Below are 24,485 nucleotides of genomic sequence, written 5' to 3'. Positions count from 1 at the left end.
GGAAATAAATACATAATATCAATCCAGACTTCCTCATCCAATACAACTTGTGCTGTTGAAACTGAAACACCTTATGCATTATTATGACTGTACTTCTTTCTTTCATTGAATAAATACAAAACAATAGTGCTAAAGTCACTTCTGAAACTAACTACCCAAGGACTGTTTGCTTTGTAGTTCCAGCTCCTAAAGGACTGTCTTGAAAAGATAGGTGTCTGACAGGGAAAGCAGGAAGGAGAAGGAGAAGGAGAAGGAGAAGGAGAAGGAGAAGGAGAAGGAGAAGGAGAAGGAGAAGGAGAAGGAGAAGGAGAAGGAGAAGGAGAAGGAGAAGGAGAAGGAGAAGGAGAAGGAGAAGGAGAAGGAGAAGGAGAAGAAGCTCGGGGCTGGGTTGTGGCAAATTCCTTTTCTCAAGGAGCAGCAGCTCCTACCTGAAGCCACAGAGAGAGAGGGCAGTTGTCCCCTGCCCTTCTTTTACCTGGGCCCAGCCAACCGTTTGGTTTTTTTAAGTAGTCATAAGTACCAGCAGTCAGCATTTCTCAGCAACTCATGGGGAAAATTCTACAGGTAAGAAGGAACAAAAGAAAAGAAACCTAACCCCCAATAAGGACACTAAAAGAGAACAAAGCTAAATTATCAGCTGTTCAACTGGCAAAGCAAACACCACTTATTGCTCTGTGCAATGTCAGAGAACTGCTGCACTGAAGTGGCTGAAGGTAGAATATCCCTCATCCATCCTCACATTAATCTTCTTTTCACATAAAAGGACATTTCATAAAGCCTGGCCAGTTAATCTTTAAATGCTAAATTAAATTTAAATTTTAATCTCAAAATGTTAAATAAATCCCATGTAGAAGGAAAAAAGAGCAATTGAAACAGTGTCAATGTGGAGGCCAGATGTCATTTTAGCCAGAGCTGAGCTCTCTGTGGCCACAGCATGTTCTGGGGGGAGAAATGGGCTTTTTTTCTGCAGCTGTTTTAGGAATGGAACACACTTGACTTGATATCAAGTAAATCCTCAACATTTGGGCATATTATCAATGCATTTTCACACCATCAGTTGTCCTCGAATGTTTTAGCAAAGTTAACCTCTGAGTCATTTGCATATTCATTTACAAAATAAAATTTTACCTATTTTTGTAATGCTTACCAAAATACCCTCTATGACTATAAAGTGCTTCCAAAAATCTGTTATCTGCTCTGTGTTTCACCTCATATCTCTCAATCCCAAAAGCAGCTTTTAAAATGTGCAATTCCATCTGTAAGCACTGACTCTATTTAACATCCACAACACAGCAATCTCACTGTTTTCTGAGGTTTCTACAAGGGAATTCTTCAGAATAGCTAGAGGCTGGCAGCTGCTCATGGACATGGGGATATCAGAAGATGCAGGCTGGGTTCTAATCATAGATCCACTCATGAGCACAGCTTCTGTAATCAACCAGTTCTTCAGGAGTGAACCATAAATTGATCTCTGTCTCAGCACTTTCCACAGAATCACTGCCATGAATGATGTTCCTAGGAAAAAGTGAATAAAATAGTAAGAGAATTTTTAAAGTAAATTAAGCTTCTTGTTTTGAAGTGGTTCCCAATATGGACAGGAGCTTTAAGAAACAGTAAAGTAGGAAAAGACACAGTTTAGACAGTGCCAGCTTTGCTCCTCATTTTTGTCAATGGGGACAGCCATGACTTGATCCCCATCCTTAGATCCTAATATGACATGGGCACAGGGAATGGCAGCTCCATGTGTAGGACAGAGAAGGATGGAGCACAGTTCCTGCAAATATCATGACATAACACTTGGTATTTACTGCCTTTGGATGATAACAAAAATTTTAAAATTTACCTTCCAACTTGGACACAGAAGTCCCCACGAATAGTGCCAGGCTTGGAATCAAATGGATTGGTTTCCCCCAGCATCAGCCTCCCAGTCTTAATCACATTAAGACCTTCCCACACCTTAAAGGAAAAAAAATAATACATTCAGATTTTCACATTTTAGCAGCAGATAAATTATACCACCCACAAGAACACAGGGGTGTCCATCATGGCACAAATCACCATGTGAATATTTGTCACAGTGAGACATATTTTATCTCCAATTCTTCTGTCAGATTCTTGAAGCACCTGCTCACACGATCCCCTTCTGTACAATCCCTCTCCTGACCCAGGGTGAGGAGAGAACAATTTTCTGTCTCAGTAAGTCAGTCTCACAAAACTGGGAGAGCTAGATCTCAACCACTTTACAAATACATTATCAAGGAGGAAAAGATAAGTAGAGTTAAAATATTCCACTCTCCTTTTTCAGCTTCCTTCCTACACAACACTTCAGAGTGGGGCTTTTGTGCAGGTTTACTGTTTCTCAAGGTCCTGGTTTTGATTCCCTTTTGCCCCTGCCCTCTTCTTCAACAAACTGACTCAAAGGAGAGAAAAATTATGAGGAAAGATTAAAGAAAAAGAGTTAACAGCACATCTTCCTAATCCTAAATATTTGAATCCAGATTTTAAAATCCTTTTAAAAATACACTAGAATCCAACAGCTGACACAATCTCATTGCAGGGAAGACACCCAGGCAGTTGTTTTTCCTTGCCAGGAACTCACCATGGCCACGATAGGTCCCGAGTGCATGTACTGCACCAGCCCATCGTAGAACGGCCGGTCCTTGAGGTCGATGTAGTGCTCCCTCAGAAGGTCCTCAGAGGCCTGGGTTAAAAACCAGACAGACAGAGAAAAAAGCTTACAGTAAGAACTTAAGAGCATAGTGAAATCACAGAGATTAACCACAGAGAGATGGTAATCCTGAAACTTGCACGCACTTCAAAATTCAGTATTTTTAGCACTTTCCTAGGAGCACTTTTGGTCAATACAAATTTGAACTGTTTCCTTAAACAATAACTGATTTTAGAAAAGTTTGTGTTACCAATACAGGCAGTTTATGTGACCTGGGATTTGTGAAAGATACTCAAAGATATTTATTAGGCATAGGATGCACCTGGAAGAATATTCTCTTCCGACTAAGGGCATCAGGTTACTAAAATTAGTGTGCTTAGCACGTCTAAAGCATTTAGCCAGAGCTGGGAATTGGAACTTTTCCAAAAAACATCCCAAGTATGACTTCTCACAATTTCAGTCTTAAATGTTACAGAGGCTACATTTTTGTTATAGCACGCTGCTCTATTTGAAGGCTACAGGTGATATAAAAAAGCAGACACAGCAGTTGAGGAGAGCTTACATGTATTAATTTCATGGCTACCAGTTTGAATCCTTTAGTCTCGAAGCGTTTGATGATCTCCCCCACCAGCCCCCTCTGGACCCCGTCGGGTTTGATGGCGATGAAGGTGCGCTCGTCGATGGCAGCCATGGTGCTGAGCAGGGAGAGAACAGAGTCTGTTATTCCAGGGCTGTGCGATCCCAGCCCAGCCCAGCCCTGTCTGCTATCGGTGTAATTAGATTGGCTGCATCTGAGGGTCAGTAATCCACGGTCTCCAATGTCTGGACAAACCAGTGGCTGCACACAGGTTTCCCCAAGTGCTGCAGGAGTGAGTTTGGAGCAGTGGAAATGTGCCAACTGTAAGAACAATCAGTGAATACTGAAATCAGAAAAGCTCTGAACAGAGAGGAAGGTAATGATCAGCACTGATCCATCTTCCAGTGCCGTGCAAAAATTTAATAAAGTAATCCACAGGCAGAGTTTTCACCTGGAAACCAGCAGGACCGGAGGTGTCCGCACACACCTGGGCGGGCAGGTGAGGGATGCGGGGGGCTGCGGTGACCCTGCCCTGGGACACGGGGACCCTTCCCGCTGCCCGCCCCGCGCTTACCCGCTGGTGTTCCGATGGCTCTCGCAAACCTTAAGCCCTTTCCCCCGCTGGTGTCCCGGTGGCTGTGGCGAACGGTGTCCCCCGCCGGTGTCCTCGGTGGGGCTCGCAGCCCGGAGACCCCGCTGCGTTCCCGGGTGTCTCTCTCGGTGCGCGTGCCCCGCGGGCTCCCCGCTGGCTCTGCAGCCCGTGTCCCGCGCCGGTGGCTCTGCCAAGCCGTGTCACGGCGGGTCCCCGCTCGGCTTAGCCCCCCCGGCAGGGCGGCTGCCGCGGCTCCAGCGCGGCCTCCCGCCGCAGGGAGCGCCCGTCCCGCCGCAGGGAGCGCCCGTCCCGCCCGCCTGTCCCGCCGCACGGAGCGCCCGTCCCGCCGCACGGAGCGCCCGTCCCGCCGGCCTGTCCCGCCGCACGGAGCGCCCGTCCCGCCGCACGGAGCGCCCGTCCCGCCGCACGGAGCGCCCGTCCCGCCCGCCCGTCCCGCCGCACGGAGCGCCCGGCCCGCCGGCCCGTTCCGCCGGGTCACAGCGGCCCCGGCCCGCGCCGCTCCCCTCCTTCCAGCGGGGCGGGAGCAGCTTCCAGCCTGCAGCCTGCCTGCTGCATATTGATCACAACGGTATTGCAATAAAAATCTCCTTATCGTACTGTTCTGCTTGTAATTCCTCTTTAAAGTAGGTTATTAATTTTGTTTGTTTTTTTCTGGTTACACTATATTAGCTCTCTGAGTCAAAAGACCCTTCAATCATTTACCACGGAGCTGTTTTGCCTCGAGCATTTTATTTCCTTTGAGAAAATTGAGAATAAAGCATCTCAATGGAAATCCATGATTGTCCCGTTTTGGTTTCCAAACTGAGATGAACTTCCTGGGCTCCACTCCCTGGTTATTCCTGAAACCAAAACAATGAAGATTTTGCTTCCCTCTGGGGACGATTTTGCTGCTTGACAGGGAAAAGTTCAGCTTTCTGATAACATTGATTTCCTCACTTGGGATCCCTTCTCTTCACCACAATCTATCACATAACCATGTGGTATTTTAGTTCTGGTGGGAGACTCCAGATATGACCTAAAAATCTATTCAACCAACATGCTTTATTGTATTTAGAGTCTTTTCCCATCATATTTTCCAAGATCTCTGACTGAATGGATGATATTTTAAAAATCATAGTATCATACATTCTAGCAAGTCCTCCTTGAGTTTATTTTGGAATTAGAGTTTCTGAGTATTCTCCTGACAATGTCAATCCAGTTTATTCTCTTGCTTTGATTTATTTAAGATGTTTCATACTACTGAAACAAACTCTAAGGCTGTAATCTTCCCTATGGCAAAATAATACACAAAAATAGAAGAAAGGTCTCTAGAAACAGAATGCTTTTAAAAATATTAAGTTTAAAGCGACAATAGGACATCTATTTACAGCCTTGTTAAATCTATGTCATTTAATGATTAAAACTTAATACTTCCCCTAAGGTGGGCAAGCACAACTTCCAGCTTTACCATAGGTCTGTTCTGTGATCTTCTCCAAGTCTTTTAACCTCATTAAATACAGGTCAACTTTGTCACTTTTGAGATTAATCCATGATTAGCAGAGCAGTTTGTTCCTGTGTAAATGAGCTTTTGCTGGTGTCTTGGTTTGAAAGACACCTTGGTGTCTGCTAGGGAAGGCAGGAGCTTCCCTTGGAATGGAAAATGTAAAACCCATCCCTCCAAATTATTATGGTTTTGAAATTAAGGGGCTCTCAGGCAAAGATATGGGAGTAGGAATAACAGTTCTTTACTAGTGTGTATAACAAGGCAAACAACAACAACTGCAGCATTAACACCAAACAGCACAGGAGCCCAGGGACCCTTCTGGGCTGCAGGCACTTTTTGAGACAGGCTGGGACTGGGTTTGTGCTTCTGCTTAGTGTTGCTGCCATTGCTGTTCTTTCTGTGCCTTGTTATCCATATCCATATCCATATCCATATCCATATCCATATCCATATCCATATCCATATCCATATCCATCAGTAAAGAACTGCTATTCCTTTTCCCATCTCTTTGCCTGAAAGCCCCTTAATTTCAAAGTTATAATAATTTAGAGGGAAGGGGTCCACACTTTCCATTCCAAGGGAGGTTCCCTCCTTCCTTGACAGACACCTGTCTTTCAAGTTAGGGCAGTGTACAACTGCCAAAGAGAAAAAGGGAAGAAATAATCCCTTCATAGAGATAATTTCCAATAATTTAAATAAAAATTTTACTTGAGAAGGTGTATGAGAGTATACATTATGTCTTTTAAAAATTATTTTTTAGCTGGAATGATAGGTAATAATTAAAAGTCAAACAGCTTTTGCCACATTTATAAATTGTATTTCAACTGCCTGTGCCCTTCCTGTACCGTGTTAAATATTATCTTGGGAGGATGATGATTCTAAACAGGACTCACAATAAATCCAATATACAGGGCTGGAGTCTTTTCTTCTTTGTCATTCCTGCACAGACTCACTGGCTCAGGGCATGAACAGACAAGGCAGCACGTGCAGTTAAAGCACAGCTCCTGCCTTAGAACAGTCCAAATGAGAGAAAATTCAGTGCAAGGCTCTGCTGCTCTCCAGTGGAACTGAATGCAATCACCACAGTTAAAATTCTACCCCTTCTCAAGCTTTCTGCCTTTTTAAAAGCACATTTTCATTTCTTTGTTCCACCACCAGGTTCCTTAGCTGTACCTGTGATATTACCTGGTGAAAAAAATTAATTCCCCAACTTCAACTTGTATAATAGAAATTGCACCAGAGGAGGTTTAGAGTGGCTATTAGGAAAAATTTCTTCACTGAAAGTGCTGTCAAGCCCTGTCAGAGGCTGCCCTGATGGAATTACCACCCCTGGAGGCACCTGAAAAATCTGCAGATGTGGAACCTGGGGACATGGTTTAGTGGTAGCCTTGGCAGTGTTGGGTTAAAGGATGGACTTGATGGTCCTAGAGGGTTTTTCCATCTTAAATAACCCCATGATAAAATGAGAGCTATGAAACAACTCAGTAAAATTTCTATCTCAGTAGGTATTTTTGTAAATGTCTCCAACAGCTCCCATTGTTCCCATGACAGAACACATGGTGCAGAATGGAACTCCTTGTTCCAAATCCTAGGAAAATCAATCACTCTCAGCAAGTGCAAGATGCCTTCTATGCTGTATCATTGCTAAGAAAACAGGATTTCTGATATTATCTGGAGACCTTATTAGAAAGGAAAGGCCTTTTTGCTGCTGGACACCAGCCAACACAGAGTCCCCAGAACAGTTTGGGAGCTGCAGAGTCCCAAAATCCAGAAGCTAAGATCCTAACTCCTTCAGCCATCCCCCAGTGAATCACTGGGTCTATTTATGCCTCCGTGGGTGTGATAAATACAGACCCTGGGAGCTGTCAGACTGCACTGCCTCACATCTGCCATGCACACAGGGAGCTGCCTATGGAATATCCCCATCCCACAAGCCAAGCACAGCTCCCCACCCTGGTCCCACACTAAGGGACTAAAAGGACCAAGCTTCTGCTGTCAGGGGCCCCCAGAACCTTTGATGTTCACTCTGGTGACCTGGGGTATTTTGGCCTTTATCAGGAATAGTGTGGTCAGCAGCACCAGGGAAGTGATTGTCCCTCTGCTCTTGGCACTGCTGTGTTCAGTTTTGGGCCACTCACTTTAAAAAGGACAATGAGGGGCTGGAGCATGTCCAGAGAAGAGGAACAAGGCTTGTAAAGGGACTAGAAAATGTCTTATGAGGCTGGGTTTGTTTAGTGCTGAGAAGAGGAAGTTTAGTGCTCTCCAGAACTACTGACAGGAGTGTGCAGTGAGGTGGGGATGGGGCTCTTCTGCTGGGCCTGCAGAGAGAGGACCAAAGAGAATGGCCTTAAACTGATACAGGGGAGATTCTGATTAAATATAATAAACATGTATTTTTACTGTTTGTGTGGCCAGGAATTGGAAGGGGCTGCCCAGGAGGGTGGTGGAATCACCCCACTGGAGCTGGCACTGGGTGCTGTGGTTCAGGAGTTACAGTGGCAGTGCCAGATCCATGGTCAGACTGGGTGACAGAACCACAGAATGAACGAGGTTGGAAAAGACCTTTGGGATCACCCAGTCCAACCTGTGACCCAACACCACCTTGTCAATCTGCACTAGTGCCACATCCAGTCTGTCCTTAAACACCTCCAGGGACGGTGACACCTCACCCAGTCATCACTTCTGTGAAGAATTTCTTCCTAATTCCCAACCTGAAGCTCTCCTGGCACAGCTTCGGGCTGTGTTCTGTGTCCTGTCACTGTTCCTGCGAGCAGAGCCCGACCCTCACCTGGCTCCTGACAAGAACTTCCTTTCTCTAGGCCGAGCTCCCCCAGCCGCTCCTGACCTTTCCCCAGCCTTGCTGCCCTGTTAAAGGTCTCTTCCAATCTTGACTACTCGGTGATTCTGTGCCCCTCTGCCGTGTCTCCGGCAGGACAGCACTGCCCGGTGCCCCGGAGCCACCCGCTCGCACCGAGCGCCTTTTCCCGAATGGCGGTACCACCCCCTCACCGTCACGCGGACCCCGCCCCTCGATGACATCATCGCGCAGGTCACACCCCCGATGACATCACGGGCGCGGCCCCGCCCCACGCCGCCGTCGCGGCAGGCCCCGCCCGGCGCGGCGGGTGAGGTCAGAGCCGCGCGCCGCTGCCCCGGCCCCGCCGAGGCTCCGCCGCCGCCGCCGGGAGCCGCTCCGAGCAGCGCCCGCCAGGCCCCGCACGAACCCCCGCCGCCGCCATGGAGCTGGCGGACGGCGTGGTGTACCAGGAGGACCCCGGCGGGCCCGGCCCCGCCATGATGTCGGAGCGGGTGTCGGGGCTGGCGGGCTCCATCTACCGCGAGTTCGAGCGGCTCATCGGGCGCTACGATGAGGAGGTGGTGGCCGAGCTGATGCCGCTGGTGGTGGCCGTGTTGGAGAACCTGGACTCGGTGTGCGCGCACAGCCAGGAGACCAGCGTGGAGCTGGAGCTGCTGCGGGACGACAACGAGCAGCTGCTCACGCAGTACGAGCGGGAGAAGGCGCTGCGCAAACAGGCCGAGGAGGTGAGCGCGGCGCTAGGCCGGGGCTCGGCCCGGAGCCGGAGCCGGCGCTGCCCCGCCCGGAGCCGCCGGGGACGAGCTGGGGTGGCGAAGGCTCGGCGGGAGGATGAGGAGGGCGGGGAGTCGCTGCCGGTCCGTGCGGCTCCGTGTGCCCGCGGGGATCCCCGGTGAAACAAACCCGTGCGGGGCGCCGCGCCGGCGGGGAGCGCGGGAGGGCAGCGCGGCGAGCGCGGAGCCGTGCGCGGGCTGCGCTGCCGCGGCCCCGCGGGACGCGCCCCGCGCTGCCCATCTTGGCAGAGATAATGACGGTGCATTGGCAAAACCGTGCAAATGCAGAGTGCCCAGGCTGAAGCCCTTCAGAGCTGGTACATAAAGCTGCAGGCAGCAACAGGTGGTGTGGACTCTCCAGTGACATCGACTCTGATTGGGATGGTAGATGTTTTTATTTTAGTTTTTGTACCAAGAATCACTTCAGCGTAAATAAGCTTGCAAGGCATTAGATGATGTGATGTTATAAAGCAATACAATAAGAGGCAGCTGTGCAGGATGACTTCCTCCAGCTCATTGTCTTGCCAAACTCCCGAAGGAAATTGGATTGGCAGCATTATCTGTAATAGAACAAGCCCTCTTACAAGTCTATTTCCAGACCCCTTGTTCTGTGCTAATCTCTTTGGTTGTGCTTGCCTTCTAAATTTTCCAAAAATCAGAAGAACAACCACGCTGAGGGTGAACACAGTATTGACAGTGAAAGCTGAAATTAAAAAACATTAGCCCTGTACAAATATTTGTTTCTGTTCTGAGTGCAAAATGCTGTCTGCAGTTTATTCCAGGACTCAGTTTGTTATGAAGTGCAGCAGTATGAAGGGTGTCCCCCAACCCTTGGACTGATAGATCACTTATCCTCCTGTCAAACACGTGGTGGTTTTATGGTGCCTTATGGGCTCCAGTCAGGAGACTGGTGTTGCCACACTATTTCCAGCACAAGCTGATGTCAAAGAATCTTATAGAAAATATGTTTCTATTGAGAGTAATAGGAAGGGATTGATATATACTTTCTGAACTAATCCATCAGGCTTGAAGCACGGGTAGCATTTGTCAGATTGAAATAAAAAAATGCCTTTGGGAGCAGGACAGAAACCCTACCAATGTGATGGAACAGAGCATGGGGTTAATTATGTAGTTGTAGCTTTTCAGGAACTGTATGTGCCTGTATTGGTAGTGTCCTTCACTGCCATCTCCATTTCTGTGTGTCATGTTAAATCAACTTGAGGGGACAGGCTTTGTGCAGTTGAAGTGCCAGTGCTCATGCTTCAGAACAGCTGCCTGGTGCTTTCAAAGTGCACTTGGACCAAAGACTGTATTTTCCTGGTAAGCACAAAGGTCATTGCTGTGATGTGCTGAGGTCACTGTGCTGTACAGGTGTGAAAGTGTTGGGTACAGCCTGGTCTGTTCAGGAGAGACAAGTGTCAGCCATGGTTGTTGAATTATTTTTTTGATTCTGAGCTGATCTGATGAGTGCAGTATGGTTGAGATAAAAGGAGGGAACAGAAATTTAACACTATTTTCCTCAAGCAAAAAGTTCCTGGCTTAGCACATTTATTTCACTGTGGGGTTTACTTATGTCACCTGGTGGCAAAATGGAGAATTTTGAGCTGCTCAGTTCCATATTTCTGATCATCATCTCTTGATAGAATCACACAATGGTTTAGGTTGGAAAGGACCTTAAAGTTCATGTCTCTCCAACCCCTGCCATGGGCAGGGACACTGTCCACTAGACCTGGAGCACTCCAGGGATGAGGCAGCCACAGCTTCTTTGGGCAATTAACACACCTTTCTTTTACTTTATGTTGTTGGAAATTTATTTGCAGCAGTATCTTAATGAACATTAAATAGTTTACTGTTTGGGTAGGGATCTCCTTACCCCATTTTTGTAATTTGCCTTCTTAATTTCCTGTGCTTAAAAAAGAAAAATTTTAAAGAAACATCTTAAAATTTGTTGCCTGTGGATTTCTGAAATAATTTTTTTAAAAGTCACCTTGACAGAAATTTTGGGCCTACTTCTCAACCCTCTGGGCACAGTCTTGATCTTTGAAGTTGCTGTGAAATTACTTGTCTGACTTTTAACATGGTAGTTTTTTGATAATGGAGGAAGCAGCTGCTCTGCTGTTCTACTTCCAGTTCTTACCTTCCCCTTGGTGACTGTGAGGTAGCAATTACTGCCCCAAGGGAAGTGGGAGAGAAATCAGCATTTGTGCTTCTGCTATTTTATACCCTGATAAGAGTTACTTCTGCAGCAATGTGCTGTTTCACACCTGCACTTGTAGCTGGCATGTGTTTTGGGTGCACTTGGAAAGAGGATAAAATCTACTCCTTTTAACCATGCCAAATTAGGATATCTTTTAGATTTTCTGCTGTTGGTGGGATTAAGCTCTTTTTGAAATCTTTTGCAAGCATGAAAAAGGATTTGCCACCACTAAAATTGGTTTAAGTCATAGCATGAACTTGATGTCTGCTTCTTCTTGCTGTTCTCAGATCTTCCTTAGGATTGTGTGTTGAGTGAACACTGTGCTGTAAGAGCTGAAGTATTTTTCATTCGAGAGAACAAAACCAAGATGCATTTTACAGAGAACTTTCACTCTGTTTTACAGCTATCAGGTTGTTTTCATTTTCATGTGTTTTTATGTGTCCCAAGTCCATCTGAACTGGCTTTTTAGGTGATTTTTTTTTCCTCCCTGCTCCAAGAACTTGCCATTGGCTGACAATCTGTCATTATTGCAATGCACATTGCTGAAGGACATGTCATGGAGCAATAAAGATTGCCAAGTGGGTGGGACCCTGACATCAGATATGCTCAGCATTGCACCTGGGTCCTGTGACAGGAAAACAAGCCAAAGTGTGAAGGAACAGAAGATGACATAAATATAGGAAGAGATATTTCATTTGGCTAATAATGTGCTACAGACTGGTTGTGTGCAGGGCAGAGGGTTCCTGATATGCTGACCTGTTGTGTAGTCTGAGTTATTTGTTCCAGAGGTCACTGAAAACTTTCAAGTAGGTTTAAAAATGATTACATAAAGATTTTTGAGTTTAGTTTGTGAGGAACTTTTTCACACTTTTTGTATGAGATCTTTAAGAACAGGCTGGACAAAGGTCTGAAATGACACACAGGATTAAATGGGAGTTGCCAAACACAGGTTGGGTTTTGGTAGCAGGCAAGAGGAGCTGTGCATCACATCCTGTGTTACACCTCATCATAACCTAATCAAAATTAGGATCCAGACATCCAACACTGAGCATCAGAACCTGGAAACAAGGTGACCTTTTAAGGGTCATTGCAGCTGTATTTTCTGTATTCTTATATCAGCTGGTCTGATTGTTTTAAAGACAGGTTCGTGTCCTTCAGCTTGCTCTTAAAATAAAAAACTACCAAAAATCTCATTTCTCACACTTCTCATTAGAGTTGTAAGATACATCTTTGTGGCCCAAATAGGGCATCACTTAAAATGGGAAAAACTAGATTTTTGTCTGCCTCAGTGTTTTGTATAACCAGTAGGGATTGAAATGAGAGGATGGCTGTTAAATGCCAAATGTGTTCCTACATATGCTGCTAGATTTACATTAAACAGTGCAGGAGATATGCAGTAATTGAGTGTATTGTCAATGTAAATGGAAAAAAAAAGTATTTTAGGACGGGTGCTCAGCCTGTCCTTGGCTGCTGTAGTGGTTTATCTGACTAGTTCTTCTGTCATACTTGTGCAGTCTTAGTCAGAATGTGATGATCCATTTGCTGGGGCTGTGTCTGTGATTATACTATCACCAGAAGGAGAAATGTAAAATAAAATAAAAATATTCAAAGTCCAAGGTTCTCAATCCCAAGATCTGATCAGGTATAGTTTACAGTAGGGCAGGGGAGGATACTCAGCTGTAATTACAGAAATGCTTTAAAGTATAGTAATGTAATTTGAACTTAACAAAATAAAGGTAAACTAGTGGAAGGTAACAAAACTGTTTGAGGCAAAACCGGTTTTACCACTTGCAATTGAAGAACTTGAGAGGAAATGCAAAATTATATCAATCTGTAATGGCTCTGAATGGCTGTTTGTTATTCATGACTATAATTGTCCCTGGCCTTTAGGAAGCTATGACACATTTTTGGGAAAACGTCATAGAAACAATTAAACAAAGATGTTACAGTTTTATAATTCTTCTTTCATGTTTTCCCATGTTTAGGGTAACAAACTATGTTGGTCTTTAGCCCCAGTGCCAAATTCACGTCAGACTTTGAAGCCCTTTTTGAAAAGGGAGTCTGCCAAGAATAGGCCAACATGACTTGAATGTTAAAGGGGCAAAAGTCTTGAATCAGTTACTACAAAGAAGACATGAAACAAGCTTAAACATGGAGGTTTTCAAATTATATTGCCTAATGAATATTCCAAAAATTCTTGTGGAGGGAATAGAAAGATTTCTGCCTGTCTGTGTTTGAAGAGGGGATTTTGATGGCAGAGCTACCTGGGCTGTGTCAGCTGCTCCTCAATTGTGTCGTGGTTTAGCTTCAGGCACAGTCACATGAACACCATGCCCAGTCCTGTGACAGCTCTGCTGAAAGGAACTCTTGTTGCACTTCATAGGTTTTGATGCATTTCTACATCTGAAGTACTTTTTAGTCAAAACTTCTGATGACCTTGTTCACTGAAGCCCTTTTTATAAGGTCATGAATTTCTGCTTTTACAAAAGCTCTAAAACAAAATGGCTAAAATGTAGTAATAGTTCATTAACAGTTGATGTGTGACCATTTGAAATATTTTCCCCACTAAATTTTCCTAACAATACATAGGAAAAAATGTTCAACTCAGATTACTGTTTTGAAGTTGCTGCCTTCACTGTCTCCTTTCCTCCATGTCTCTTTAACTGTTGTGGATGTTTGGGATTTTTTCTGCAGAGGTTTCTGGTCATCTTCTCCCCCCTGTTCTATGAACCTTCTGCATAACCTGTGTTGGGGGCTTTGTCTTCTCCTTGCAATCAGAGCATAGACCTAAAACATCTCTGGCTTTTAGTAGTGTTCTTTGTGCCAGCAATACACACTGAATTTCTTCATTTTTTGGGTAAGATAAGCAGAAAAATGTGCTTTTAAAGCTGTGTTGGTCATTTTTATGTTAAGGAGTGTAAACACTGATGCATTCATCAGTGAACTGCAGAGTATGGGGAGTCACAAAGTTGGTAAATCAAGGAAGCAGAAGGTGTTGGTGATCAGCACAGAGTTTTCTGTGTTGTTGACAGATTGTAGATGGTTATTAAGGATTTGATGATGACTGTGAGAATTTATAACAGAATTGGGTGGGAATGGAAAAGATACCAAATAATTTTGGTTGGCACTACTGCTGGTGTGTCCCTGTTGCAGTGTCTGTACTTATGGGTGAAAATAACTTCACTGATGATCAGTCAAAGGAAGGATACCAAGACTTCTGTGTTCATATGCACTGTTGGCAGTTGTTATACATTAAGTTAAACAATAATGAAATAATTCATATTTATGCTAATCCCAAGCAGATTTTCTGGAGTAGCTGGCACTTAGTTGAAAGTTATTACACAGTTTAACCTAGGCTGGGTTCTTGATTGATGGTCTGAAACAGTTCTTTGTGTTGAAATGTGGCCTGTGGATCTAGTCAGTTATTTTGGAAACCCCCTTGCACCTTCCTGGCTGTAAAGGGCTGCTATGTTGCTTCCTACCTGCTGTAAAATCTATAATTAGTTGTTTAGTCTAACTGAACTGTTTTGTTATTGTTTAGAAATTCATTGAGTTTGAAGATTCTCAAGAACAAGAGAAAAAGGACTTACAGACCAGAGTGGAGGCATTAGAGTCACAAACTCGACAACTTGAACTAAAAGCAAAAAACTATGCTGATCAAAGTAAGTAAAACATGGTGCACTCCTTGTAACTGCTGTCAGTGCATTTTAATTTTTGTTCTGTAAAGTGATAATACATATGCTAAATATCTGTGCCCTCTGATTCCTGTACTTAGATAACTGGGTTTAACTCTTGTGCAAGTCTGTTTTCTTTAGAATTTAGGCAAACAAATCAGATAGGAGCTTGTGACTTGTAATCTGATTCTTCTGATATGCTGCTTGTATTGTTTGCCTTTTAGACAGTGCTGTTCTCACATTTAGCATCTTTTTCAGGAGATGCTTAGATTTCCTCCTTGCTAGTGATGATAAAATAAGTATTTTCTTCCTATAAAACAGTTGTCTGTGCTAAAATAAAGGTAATCTTCAGGTTTGGAAGCACAGCTGGGATGAGAGGAGCATTGATGGTGATTCTCGTTAACTTTTATATAATTTTTGCTGAATTATTTATTTCTGTGAGGCATTTAGTTTTTATAGGAAAAAAAGGTTTAGGTAGAACACTTTCCTTTTTAGAGATGTTTTGTGTAATTAAAAAAAAAAATCTGGAAGCTTTGGAAAAAGAGGAGAGTAATCAGTTGTCTTGAAATGCTTGAAGTTATGTTGTAGTTTAGACATTCTGCTGTGCTGCTTCTTATCCAGCCACACAGGCATTGAATGAAATTTCATCATCAGATTTTCTACTTGGAGCTTCTAAGCCACCTCTGTTGATGTGAGGTTGGTGTGTTCTTCAGTTAATATATAGCTTTTATTGCTGGACCCTACAGGAATGTGAGACTGTGACAAGGCTCACAGATGACCAGTTTCTAACAGCAGTACCAGTCATCAAAAAAACCCATTTTCACTATTCTTTCTTCCTTTATTTCTGCTCAGCCACATTTCCTGTCCCTAACACAGCAAGTTATAGCTCTTTTCCAGATGAAGCTCTAACACTGTTCCTGTAAAGTTTAATTTTCAGTGGCATGATGAGTTTCTGGCAGGGCAGGAGTATATTAGTTTGAGAGTGTTAAGATAAATGTTGGTGGCATCTAGGTCAGAGTTTTACTGAAATTTGGACAGTTCAGAATGGTGTTGGCAAATCTTAGAAGCATCATCTGCTTCACATCCACTGTTCAAATATTCCCAGATTCTGTAGAGGCAGGGGTGGAGGAACACTTCAAGCAATCTTTCCTAGTGAAGACCAGGGTGATTATTTCCTAGGATTGTCTCTTTGTAGATGAAATCAGGCTAAAATGGGTAATTGTAGTGACTTGCACCAGAAACCCTGTGGTTCTTGTGAAATGGGTGTGTGTGTGTTTGTATTTAAGAGCCTCACTAGAGGGAAAATAAAACATTGTAGCAGGAGTTAAGTGGTCTGTTTTGGTAACAAAGACACTGTTTCTACAAGGCCTGTGCTCTAAACACACATCCCAAACAGCTGTTCATGGGAGACCCTGTCTCTGGCAGGATTATGGATCAGGGGTGTGTGATGTGTGTAAACCATGGCTTTATTCTGTTAGTTCAATCCTAAAAAAAAAGTGGTTGCACAAAAAAGAAAAATCAGTTGGATTTCTGGCAATGTATGTGGCAGCATACCTGGAGTTTCCCTAGCAGAAATTGCATTTACCATGTATTGTGTACACCATTTTATATTGCTCTGTGAATCTCTTGGTGTGAAATTCTATTTTTGCTTTGAAGCCTTCAAATACATGTATGATTTTAAAGTTGTATTTGTGTATTGTGTGTATATGTATGTGTATATATGGTGATAATAAAAGTATTTGCCCAAGAAACTCAGTTGTTCCAATGGAAGCACTGAGGTTTGCTAGAACTACTTTTTTTGTAAGAAGTAATATTACTAAAAACAGCTATCATAACTACATAAAGCTCTAGTGATAAAACAATGACTTTTAGATAGTTCCAAAATCTATTTATTGGAGGGAAAAAAAAATCCTTTTATTAGAGAAAAACCTTCTGTGATGGCAAAATTGTATATTGAGAAAAACAATAGGGCTGGGTTAAATATGGAGTTTGCTTATGCTTGGCTTTGATAAGCTGTCTGGGAAAACATGAAAGACTGCTGGGAAGATTTGACATGCTGCTGATGCAGAGCAAGATCAAAGGGGACATAAGCACATTTGTTGAACATCTAATTAATATTATGCAAGTGAACTGGTTTTTTTTAGTGCTCTAAATTTCTAAGGTATGAAAACCATACAAATGTCTATATTCTATGTGAAGCAGCTTAACCTTTCTGCATTACCTTGTTTTGTATTATAGACCAGGCAGCTGGCATGTTGTACAATCCCAATCACTCATGTGTCACTTTAATTCAGCTCCAAGTCTTTTTGCTATATTTCTTTTTCTCTTCTACTTCCTATAGTACTGCCTGTGCATCTAAATTAGGCTTTGGTATTGCCAACTGTGTTGCCACGTCAACATTCAAAACAGTGCCAGTCTTATCACTGGTAATGGGAGTTGCAAATGTCTGGCACAGAGCAAGTAAACAAATAAAACCTGGCTTTGGAGTGCAGAGTGAGATCACAACATCAGTTTGTGACATGAGTAATAGATTAGAATGAAAAACAGGTAAAACGTGGTTCTGTGTCACACTTTACCTACAAGACTTCTTGTGAACAAGAGCCTGTGCTCTGTTTTTCCTCAAATAAAGCCTGAGAGAGCAAGTTTTGTCTGTTAAAAAGTTTTGACTCATTCTCTTGAACACTGTTAGTGCTGATCATTTAGGGAAGCCCTGTCATCTGGGGCAGCTCTTAAATTACATTGTTGAGTTCAGCTTGATTGTATGTGCTTAAACCTGTGTGCCAGTTAAAATTGCTCAAGAAGTTATGGTTGTTCTGTCCTGAATTTTAAGTGCTTTTTTGTGCAGTCTAAGTGATTGTTATACTAAATCAAAAGAAAAAAAAGTATTTCTTTGCACTTAAATTTACCCTGTGGGTTTGCATCCATAGCTGTGTATTCAACCAGTTAGGCTGGAATAAAGTTTGAAATTACAGAAATTAAATCAAGAGGTTATTTTGTGTCCATAATTTGCTTTGTTCCATAATTCACTGACTTTTCCCCACATCAGAAATTGAAACAGTTGCTGCCAGATGAGTGAACCACCCTGAGGTGCTGTGCTCTTTCTTAGGAGGAGGTGGAAAGAGTGGGAGATGATAACAAGACCCTGCTGGGAGGACTGAGCCCTGCAGATGATGAAATCCCAGGTGTTGGGAGCAGATGCACTGGAGCTGCCACTCCTGCATGATGTGTAGCACTCAGTCCTGGTAGTTGCCCAAGTCAAGTTTGTTGCCAAAAAATGGTGTAATATGTGTCTCCCTGGGATAATTAATTCAATTTTACAGCTGCTTGAAGGAGAGCAGAGGCGTAAGGGTTTGCAGATTCTGTTTGAGTGCAGGAATTTGCAGCACTGATGGAGCTCCTTGGCTTGTGATCCAGCTTTTCATCTCATTTTGCTCTGCTGCTCTGGGCTGTAACTTTCCCTGCCCTGTCCCTTGTGTGGCCTGGCTCTCAGCAGTACCTGGACAGAGAGGGGGAAGGCAGTGCCTGTGCTCTTGGGGTCTGTGCTGTGTGCAAGGTCAAATAAGTTAAATAGTACAAAGTTCCTGGGGGTTTGTGTAGGAGTGATGTTGGTACAGGCAGAGTTTTTAGAAGTTCTGGCTGTGGTTCTATAGTAAACTTTTACTGAGTGTTGGCAAATGTCTGTTTTTGTGTTTATGACTTACCTAGAATTCATGTCATTTTTTCCTTCTCAGCAGCAGAGGGCACCTGTGAATACAATGATGCTGTGTGTTCAGTAAATAACATTCTTCTGTTCTGCACTGGTGTATCTGAGGCCAATGCCAGTCTTTGATACAATCTTAAGCATTTCTTACAAGAACTTGAAAATACTTGGCTTCCACATTATTTCAAGTCTTTGCTGTTGTGAGACCCCCCTAGTTCTGCTTGTAATGTTTGAAATGTCAACCCTGGACCTGGAAAATAGAGGGCTGTTAAAAACTTTTAATAGCAATACACAGCTCATTTGTCCTGCAGTGCTCTGTGAAGGCACATGATACTGCTGGGATAGTGTTCAGTTTCCAGTTACAGGAGGGGATAAGATCTTCTCAGAGCTCATGGGATGTTCCACTCAGTTCTGGGGGGGCTACAGAGGTTTATTTTAGTTTCCTTCCTTGCCTCTTTTTCTGGGAATTTCAGTTTTCTTTAAGTATTACAGGCTATAAGTTAATTAAATTTTTGGCAGTAAAAAATGTCTAGTATATTTTGACTTACTACAAGAATGGAACAGCTTTGGCATAAGCTTCCTGGAGGAATCATTCTTGGAGTAACTTATTTATTAGAGAATCTGAAAAGCACAATGTCTGCATGACTGAAGTGCTTGCTGATGGAGGTGGTAGGCTGTGGGAGTTGAAAGCTTTGGCTCCTTTTCTGGATCTGTCTGGTGCTAAATTAGATAACAAACTGCATTTGACAAGACAACAGATATATCTACATGCTTGAGTTTATCAAACCTGAGCTTTGGGCACAAGATATATTACATTTGGGGAAAACTACATTTGTAACAAAGCAAAGAAAAAAACCCCAAACAAGTATAAGCCCAAGAAACAGCTCTTGGGTTTTGGAGCTGTAAATGTTGTGACCCAACTGTTGGGATGATGGTATTTCCCATGTCAGGTGACACCATACAGCTATTGCTTGTGGAGGTTTTATTTGGGGTATGAGATAGACACTTTGGAAGCTGACCTAAAAACATGTGTTTTCCTCAGAAGCTAAACAGAGCTATTGCTTCCATTGCCTTCAAGAGAAAATGCAAGAGCAGGTTTTGTTGCAAATGTTCTGCCAATGTTATTTGATATTTGAGCTCTGAGCTCTCAGGACACCAGCGTTGCTGTAATGTACACCCAGCAGACAGCCACTCATGGATTATCTGAAGGCATCCTCTGTCTGAGACATCTCTGCACATGGGATATCATGCAGCTCATGTGGATCTGTGCTTGACAGGGAGACTCTGATGTGAACTTTCAGCTGTGAAGTTTAATAGAAACAGAAACTTCCCAGAGAATTGTTTTGAGATTTGATTAGTGTATCTACACAGATGGTGATGTGAATAACTAAATTGGTGTGAAACAGCTCTGTCATAAATGATGCTTCTAGAGATGGTTGAACTGTTGTTTATCTCAAGAAATACAAGAAAGCTTTTCAGTAGGTCCTAGAAAGAAGTTGAAAAGTTCAGGTTTGTTCAGTGGGGGTCTGGATTGTTCCTCTTCCATTTTCACAGACTGACAGCAGCAGAACTAATCTGATTTACAGCAAAGGAGGAACAGAATGGCTTGAGTTCTTGTGGGTTTTTTTGATTAGCAGATGTGGAACTGTTTGCTAGTGTGTTCCCAGTGTGGGTGTTCCTTATCTCTGATAATGTCCATCATTATCTCAGGTTTGTTTACCAGGCAGATTCCCCCTGCCCTTTGCTACACTGTGCCTCAGGTATCAGTCAGTACACCTGAAAAATCCTTCTGTAAGAAGTGTGAGTATCAGGATGTGCTGCAAGGGGAGGTTTTCCTCCTGACTGTGCCTTCCTGGCTGCCCAGTGCTATTCCCAAAGACTGCTGTCTGTGGTTTTGGGAGCTGGCAGCCCACTAGATGGAGCAGGGGGTACAGATGGCTCCAGAGCAGGCACTGAGCCAAGCTACAGGACTCAAGGCTAAAATAAAATGGAGCAGGAAATTAGAGCAGTGGTTGGCCTGCTTTAAGCTTAGCTGTTAATATACAAAAGTGGTGAGAAGAGCTTGAAATCCACTAGTGTATGATTAACTGCTCTTGTGTGTTTTTAAATTAAGGGAGTGTTGTAGTTTATGTGCTGGAGTTTAGTTGTTATAGTGATTCTGCTCCTCAAAATATTGCAGCAATTAAGAAAATGGTGTTAAATGTCTATAAGAATCTTGCATTCCTGAGTTTTCACTGGCTTTTAAAACAAATCCAGTCTGCTAAAGCTTCTGTGTCCACACTGACTTCATGTGGATTTTCTCAGACAGGAACTCGTGTCAATAGCCAAGTGTATAAATGGAGCATCCCACTGTTTGCAAAGCAGTCAATCAGAAATTTTCTCAGTGAAACACTTCTTTGTACAGAGACTGGGCAAGAAGTTGGATTTTTGACTTGAAATTCTGTAGAAATTCCTTGTATGTATTCTTGTTTGAGTTTCAGCCTGTGTGAGGGATGTCCTGATATGTGGTTGTCTTTATATTAAATGTTACAGCAGAATGTTAGAGTTTGGCTTTTTTAAAGTTTTGTGTTGGGTTTTTGATAACAAATTGCAGGGATTTTGTGTGCCTGAGCCATAGTGCAGACTTGAACAGTCCAGAAGTGTCAAGGGTAAGACCATTGCTGCTGCATTGTTGATATTTGCTATCAACAGAGCATTCTTGACAGTGAAATTATCTTCATAATTTCAGTGCCCTACTTACTAAACTGAGATCTAGACCTGCAGTTCACAGTGTAAGAGCTACTTGAAGATGTTGGTCTTGTCAAGGGGTTGATTTTTTCACTTGTTTTACAAATCAGTTTTCTGTGCTGATTTGTTTTGCAGGTCTTACCACTTCCAGGTTAAACACTTGTCTGATAGCTCAGTCCTCTTTTCAGTTCATGAGTGATGTGTGTGCTCTTTGGAAATTGCTTAGGAGGTCATAAGGTCCTTCTGGATCTACATCTTAACTTTGCATTAGAGAATAGAGCTGGATGATAGCTGTTCAAGGAGAGTCTTCAGACAGTCCTGGTGCCAGGAAAGGCTCACTAATGAGCTGGATCTCTGTCCTGGCTTGTGTAGGAGGAACTTGTAATTCCTCTTGAAGGCATCACACTGCTTGGATTTGCCATTCTAGCAGGTCTGTTTCTCTTTCTCCCCCTCAGGCTTATCAGGAGTTTGAGGCAGAGGACAACATACAGATGAAGGGTGTTCCAAACTTGGTAAAAGCCATCAGACTTGGGAGGTAAGCTCTGACTTTTGAACAGGCAGGGTGGGCAGCTTGGCTGCCTAATTCCTCATAATGCTGTCAGGAGACAGAAACTCCAGTTTCTCTAGTTTACTATTATATTTAATCTCCCATTTTTAGGCTTAATTGGTTTTCTGTGAGAGAGCTTTGATCAAGGTTGATACCTCAGGTCATTGAAGGTGTTAGAACATTGACAGTGCTGGAGAAGTTTGCACTAGGCCTTGGGTTTGAGGTCATGTTCCAGGGGGATGACTTCTCATCAGCCTAAAAACACCAGAATATTTGCATTTTATGCTCATACTTATGATGCTTGAATCTTTATCTTTTTTTCCATGTAAGTTTCTAAGAGTGAGTGGTGCAGCTTTCTGTTGCATGTTATATTTTGCACTTATATTACCTTAAACAATGTAATCTTGCAATGTAAGATCTTCCTTGATGTAACAAGGCTTTGTAATGGCTTTGTAAAGACACTTTCCAATAGAGACAATGGATACTTTTGCTTTTAGGATATGTATAATCAAACTAATTTTCTCATCCACCTATAAGAATTTGACATTTTAGTGGAAAAAGGTCTTAAACAGAAATATCAGATGTACTTTTTGTATTATTACTTAAATCAAACTGATAGGAACTATGGTTGGCACTTGGCAGGCCCAGCATGTGGCAGGCAGTGCCAGCACACAGCTCCATTCCTCTTGGGGTGTTATCAGGGCCAGACTTCCACTCCTTTGTATGTTGGTGTATTAAAATGGAACTGGTGGCAATTCAGTATGAAATGTGTTTCTGGGTGCCAGTGAAAGGCATTTTGCTCTCCTGTTTAGTTTCCTGTTACTGCTGATGGGAATGTTCCTTTAAATTCTTCTGACTCCATATTCAAGTCAGTGGTGATCTCTGATCCTCAGGGAATATCTGGTCTCTTGCACAGTGTTTAGTTGGAAGAGGAAAGTGTGTTCTGTTAGTTTTGACAAGATCTTATCTTGATAGGAGGCATATTTTGGGTAGGATAGATTTCTGGTGTGCTGTGGCTCATCATGCTGGTATTGGAAAAACCAGTTCTGAGGACTTGATGTGGTGTTGGTAGAGGACATGTCACTTAGTGTGCATCCTCTTCTGACTGAAACTTCCAGCTCCAGGGGTGTCATGTATTGCACAGCTGGAAATGACTGCCAGAAGAAGGTGCTAATGTCAGTTATATCATCTTCTGGGCCTTTAATCATTTTAACCTTTGTACCTAATGAAAACAGTGGTCAGATCTAGTGGAGATATCCCCCTTGACTATACAGCATCACTAGCTATGTACATTTGTCTTCAATTAGCTATCAATTATAACTGGGCCATTAAAGTTTTAAAACATTTTAAAGCATTTCTTTCTTCACAGATGTAGAAAGTGGTGTGCTTCTTTATGGAACCTCAACCCCTGTGTAGGCTGTGTTGTATCCATAACAGTGGGAAATGCTTTTGTGGATTTCCTGAAGCTGGTTTTGGGCAGCTGCATGGAAGGGTGTTGGTAACACCTTCATTAAATGTGCTGTTGAGTACTTTGCCAGAATGCACTTGTAGAATTCATCCCTAGACACAAACTCACTGATCAGTGTTGGGTGCATCACTTTGCTTTGTGTGGGAGCTCTGGGTGAGGCTGGATGGAGCTGTGACTTCAGCACAAAGCAGCCAGGGATGGGCAGCACAGCTTCTCTGGCAACCTGTGCCAGGGCCTCACCACCCTCACAGGGAACAATTATTCCTGATGCAGAATCTAAACCTACACTTCTACTCTGAGTCCATTCCTTCCTTGTCCTGTTGTTACATGTCCATGTGAAAAGTCCTCTGGCAGCTGTGACAGCCTGGGCATGGTGTGCTCACGTGGGAGCTGCTGAGTGTCCCTGGTGGGCAGCTCAGCTGTCCAACATCTCATAATTCATGACTAGGATGTCAATCAGGCAAAGATAGTGGATAAAATATGGGCTGTCACATCACAGCTTTGTTAATTGTAAGTTCTGACTCTTGTTTCTGTAGTCTCTTAGCAAAGGCTTCCATAAAACAGCATTTCAAGTGTACAAGGAGACTTAAAACACCTTGTGCCTCAAAACAGTAAACTGAACTCTTCCATTCCATAGTGTTCTGCATCACATAAATATATTTTTTAGATGCATGCATTGTGCTGTAAAGTCCATTTTTTTTTCTATGTTTTGTTACAGATACTTGTGCCTCCCCTGCTGCTATTTGATCCAAAGAGCTTTTGTTCCATTTGATAACAGGGCAGAAATGGAAGCATTCGATCTGGCAATGTTATAAATATTTGATGTAATATTTTGGCCAGATATTTATAGGTGGACTGCAAAAGGTTGTGTCAAGGAACTTAATGTTCTTATAAGAGCAAGATTAGATTAAGAGTTCAGAATGTTTATACAGATTTGAGTGAGTACACAATTATGTATTTTGGTTCCAGCATTTGACTCAGGCAGAGACTTTTTTCCATTAAAACATATTCATTATGAAATACTGTGCCAAAATACAGATATATAGATCAAAAAGAAATGGTATATTGAGAATTAATTTTCAGAAGACCCAGTTGGCAACATGAAAATATGCAAATGAAAGAGAAGATCTTGGCATTCTTCTTCAGATAATGTGTGTCTGGCAGTGTCTCTGGAAACATGGAACTATAAATTTGAACTTTCTCAGGGATATTTAAGCCTGGCAAGTAGTATAAGCTCAGTTAC

The 24,485-nt window shown here is 43.1% G+C and overlaps 2 protein-coding genes across 3 annotated transcripts in view; one reads left to right on the top strand and one right to left on the bottom strand.

Moving 5' to 3' along the window:
• Nucleotides 1-1,266: 1,266 nt before the first annotated feature.
• LOC306810543 (nucleoside diphosphate kinase-like) lies at nucleotides 1,267-4,059 on the bottom strand. Its single transcript, XM_079323238.1, has 6 exons — nucleotides 3,893-4,059; nucleotides 3,820-3,856; nucleotides 3,231-3,363; nucleotides 2,600-2,701; nucleotides 1,844-1,956; nucleotides 1,267-1,515 (listed from the first exon to the last, which is right to left on the bottom strand). Exons 3-6 carry the CDS (start codon nucleotides 3,357-3,359, stop codon nucleotides 1,398-1,400), a joined length of 462 nt encoding a protein of 153 aa, XP_079179364.1. The 5' UTR covers nucleotides 3,360-3,363; nucleotides 3,820-3,856; nucleotides 3,893-4,059; the 3' UTR covers nucleotides 1,267-1,397.
• A 4,387-nt stretch (nucleotides 4,060-8,446) lies between these two features.
• Nucleotides 8,447-24,485, top strand: part of SPAG9 (sperm associated antigen 9) — a 57,462-nt gene continuing 41,423 nt past the window's right edge. For both annotated transcript variants that reach the window (XM_079323843.1, XM_079323842.1), the window contains exons 1-2: nucleotides 8,447-8,884; nucleotides 14,668-14,788. In XM_079323843.1, coding sequence (XP_079179969.1) covers nucleotides 8,579-8,884; nucleotides 14,668-14,788 — 427 coding nt within the window. In that variant the 5' untranslated portion in view covers nucleotides 8,447-8,578. The remainder of the gene's footprint in view (nucleotides 8,885-14,667; nucleotides 14,789-24,485) is intronic.

This window comes from Erithacus rubecula (genome assembly GCF_903797595.1).
Source record: "Erithacus rubecula genome assembly, chromosome: 20".
NCBI lineage: Eukaryota > Metazoa > Chordata > Aves > Passeriformes > Muscicapidae > Erithacus > Erithacus rubecula.
The sequence above is the reverse complement of the archived record's forward strand: the minus strand, read 5'-3'. Positions and strand labels throughout refer to the sequence as shown.

What these genes read in the sequence shown, in the direction of transcription:
- LOC306810543 (XM_079323238.1), bottom strand. Translation starts at nt 3,359, where the DNA reads ATGGCTGCCATCGACGAGCGCACCTTCATCGCCATCAAACCCGACGGG. An exon ending in CGGGACCTATCGTGGCCATG is followed by an intron (nt 1,957 to 2,599) that starts GTGAGTTCCTGG and finishes TTTTCCTTTAAG; the next exon opens with GTGTGGGAAGGTCTTAATGT. An exon ending in TTCTGTGTCCAAGTTGGAAG is followed by an intron (nt 1,516 to 1,843) that starts GTAAATTTTAAA and finishes ACTTTTTCCTAG; the next exon opens with GAACATCATTCATGGCAGTG.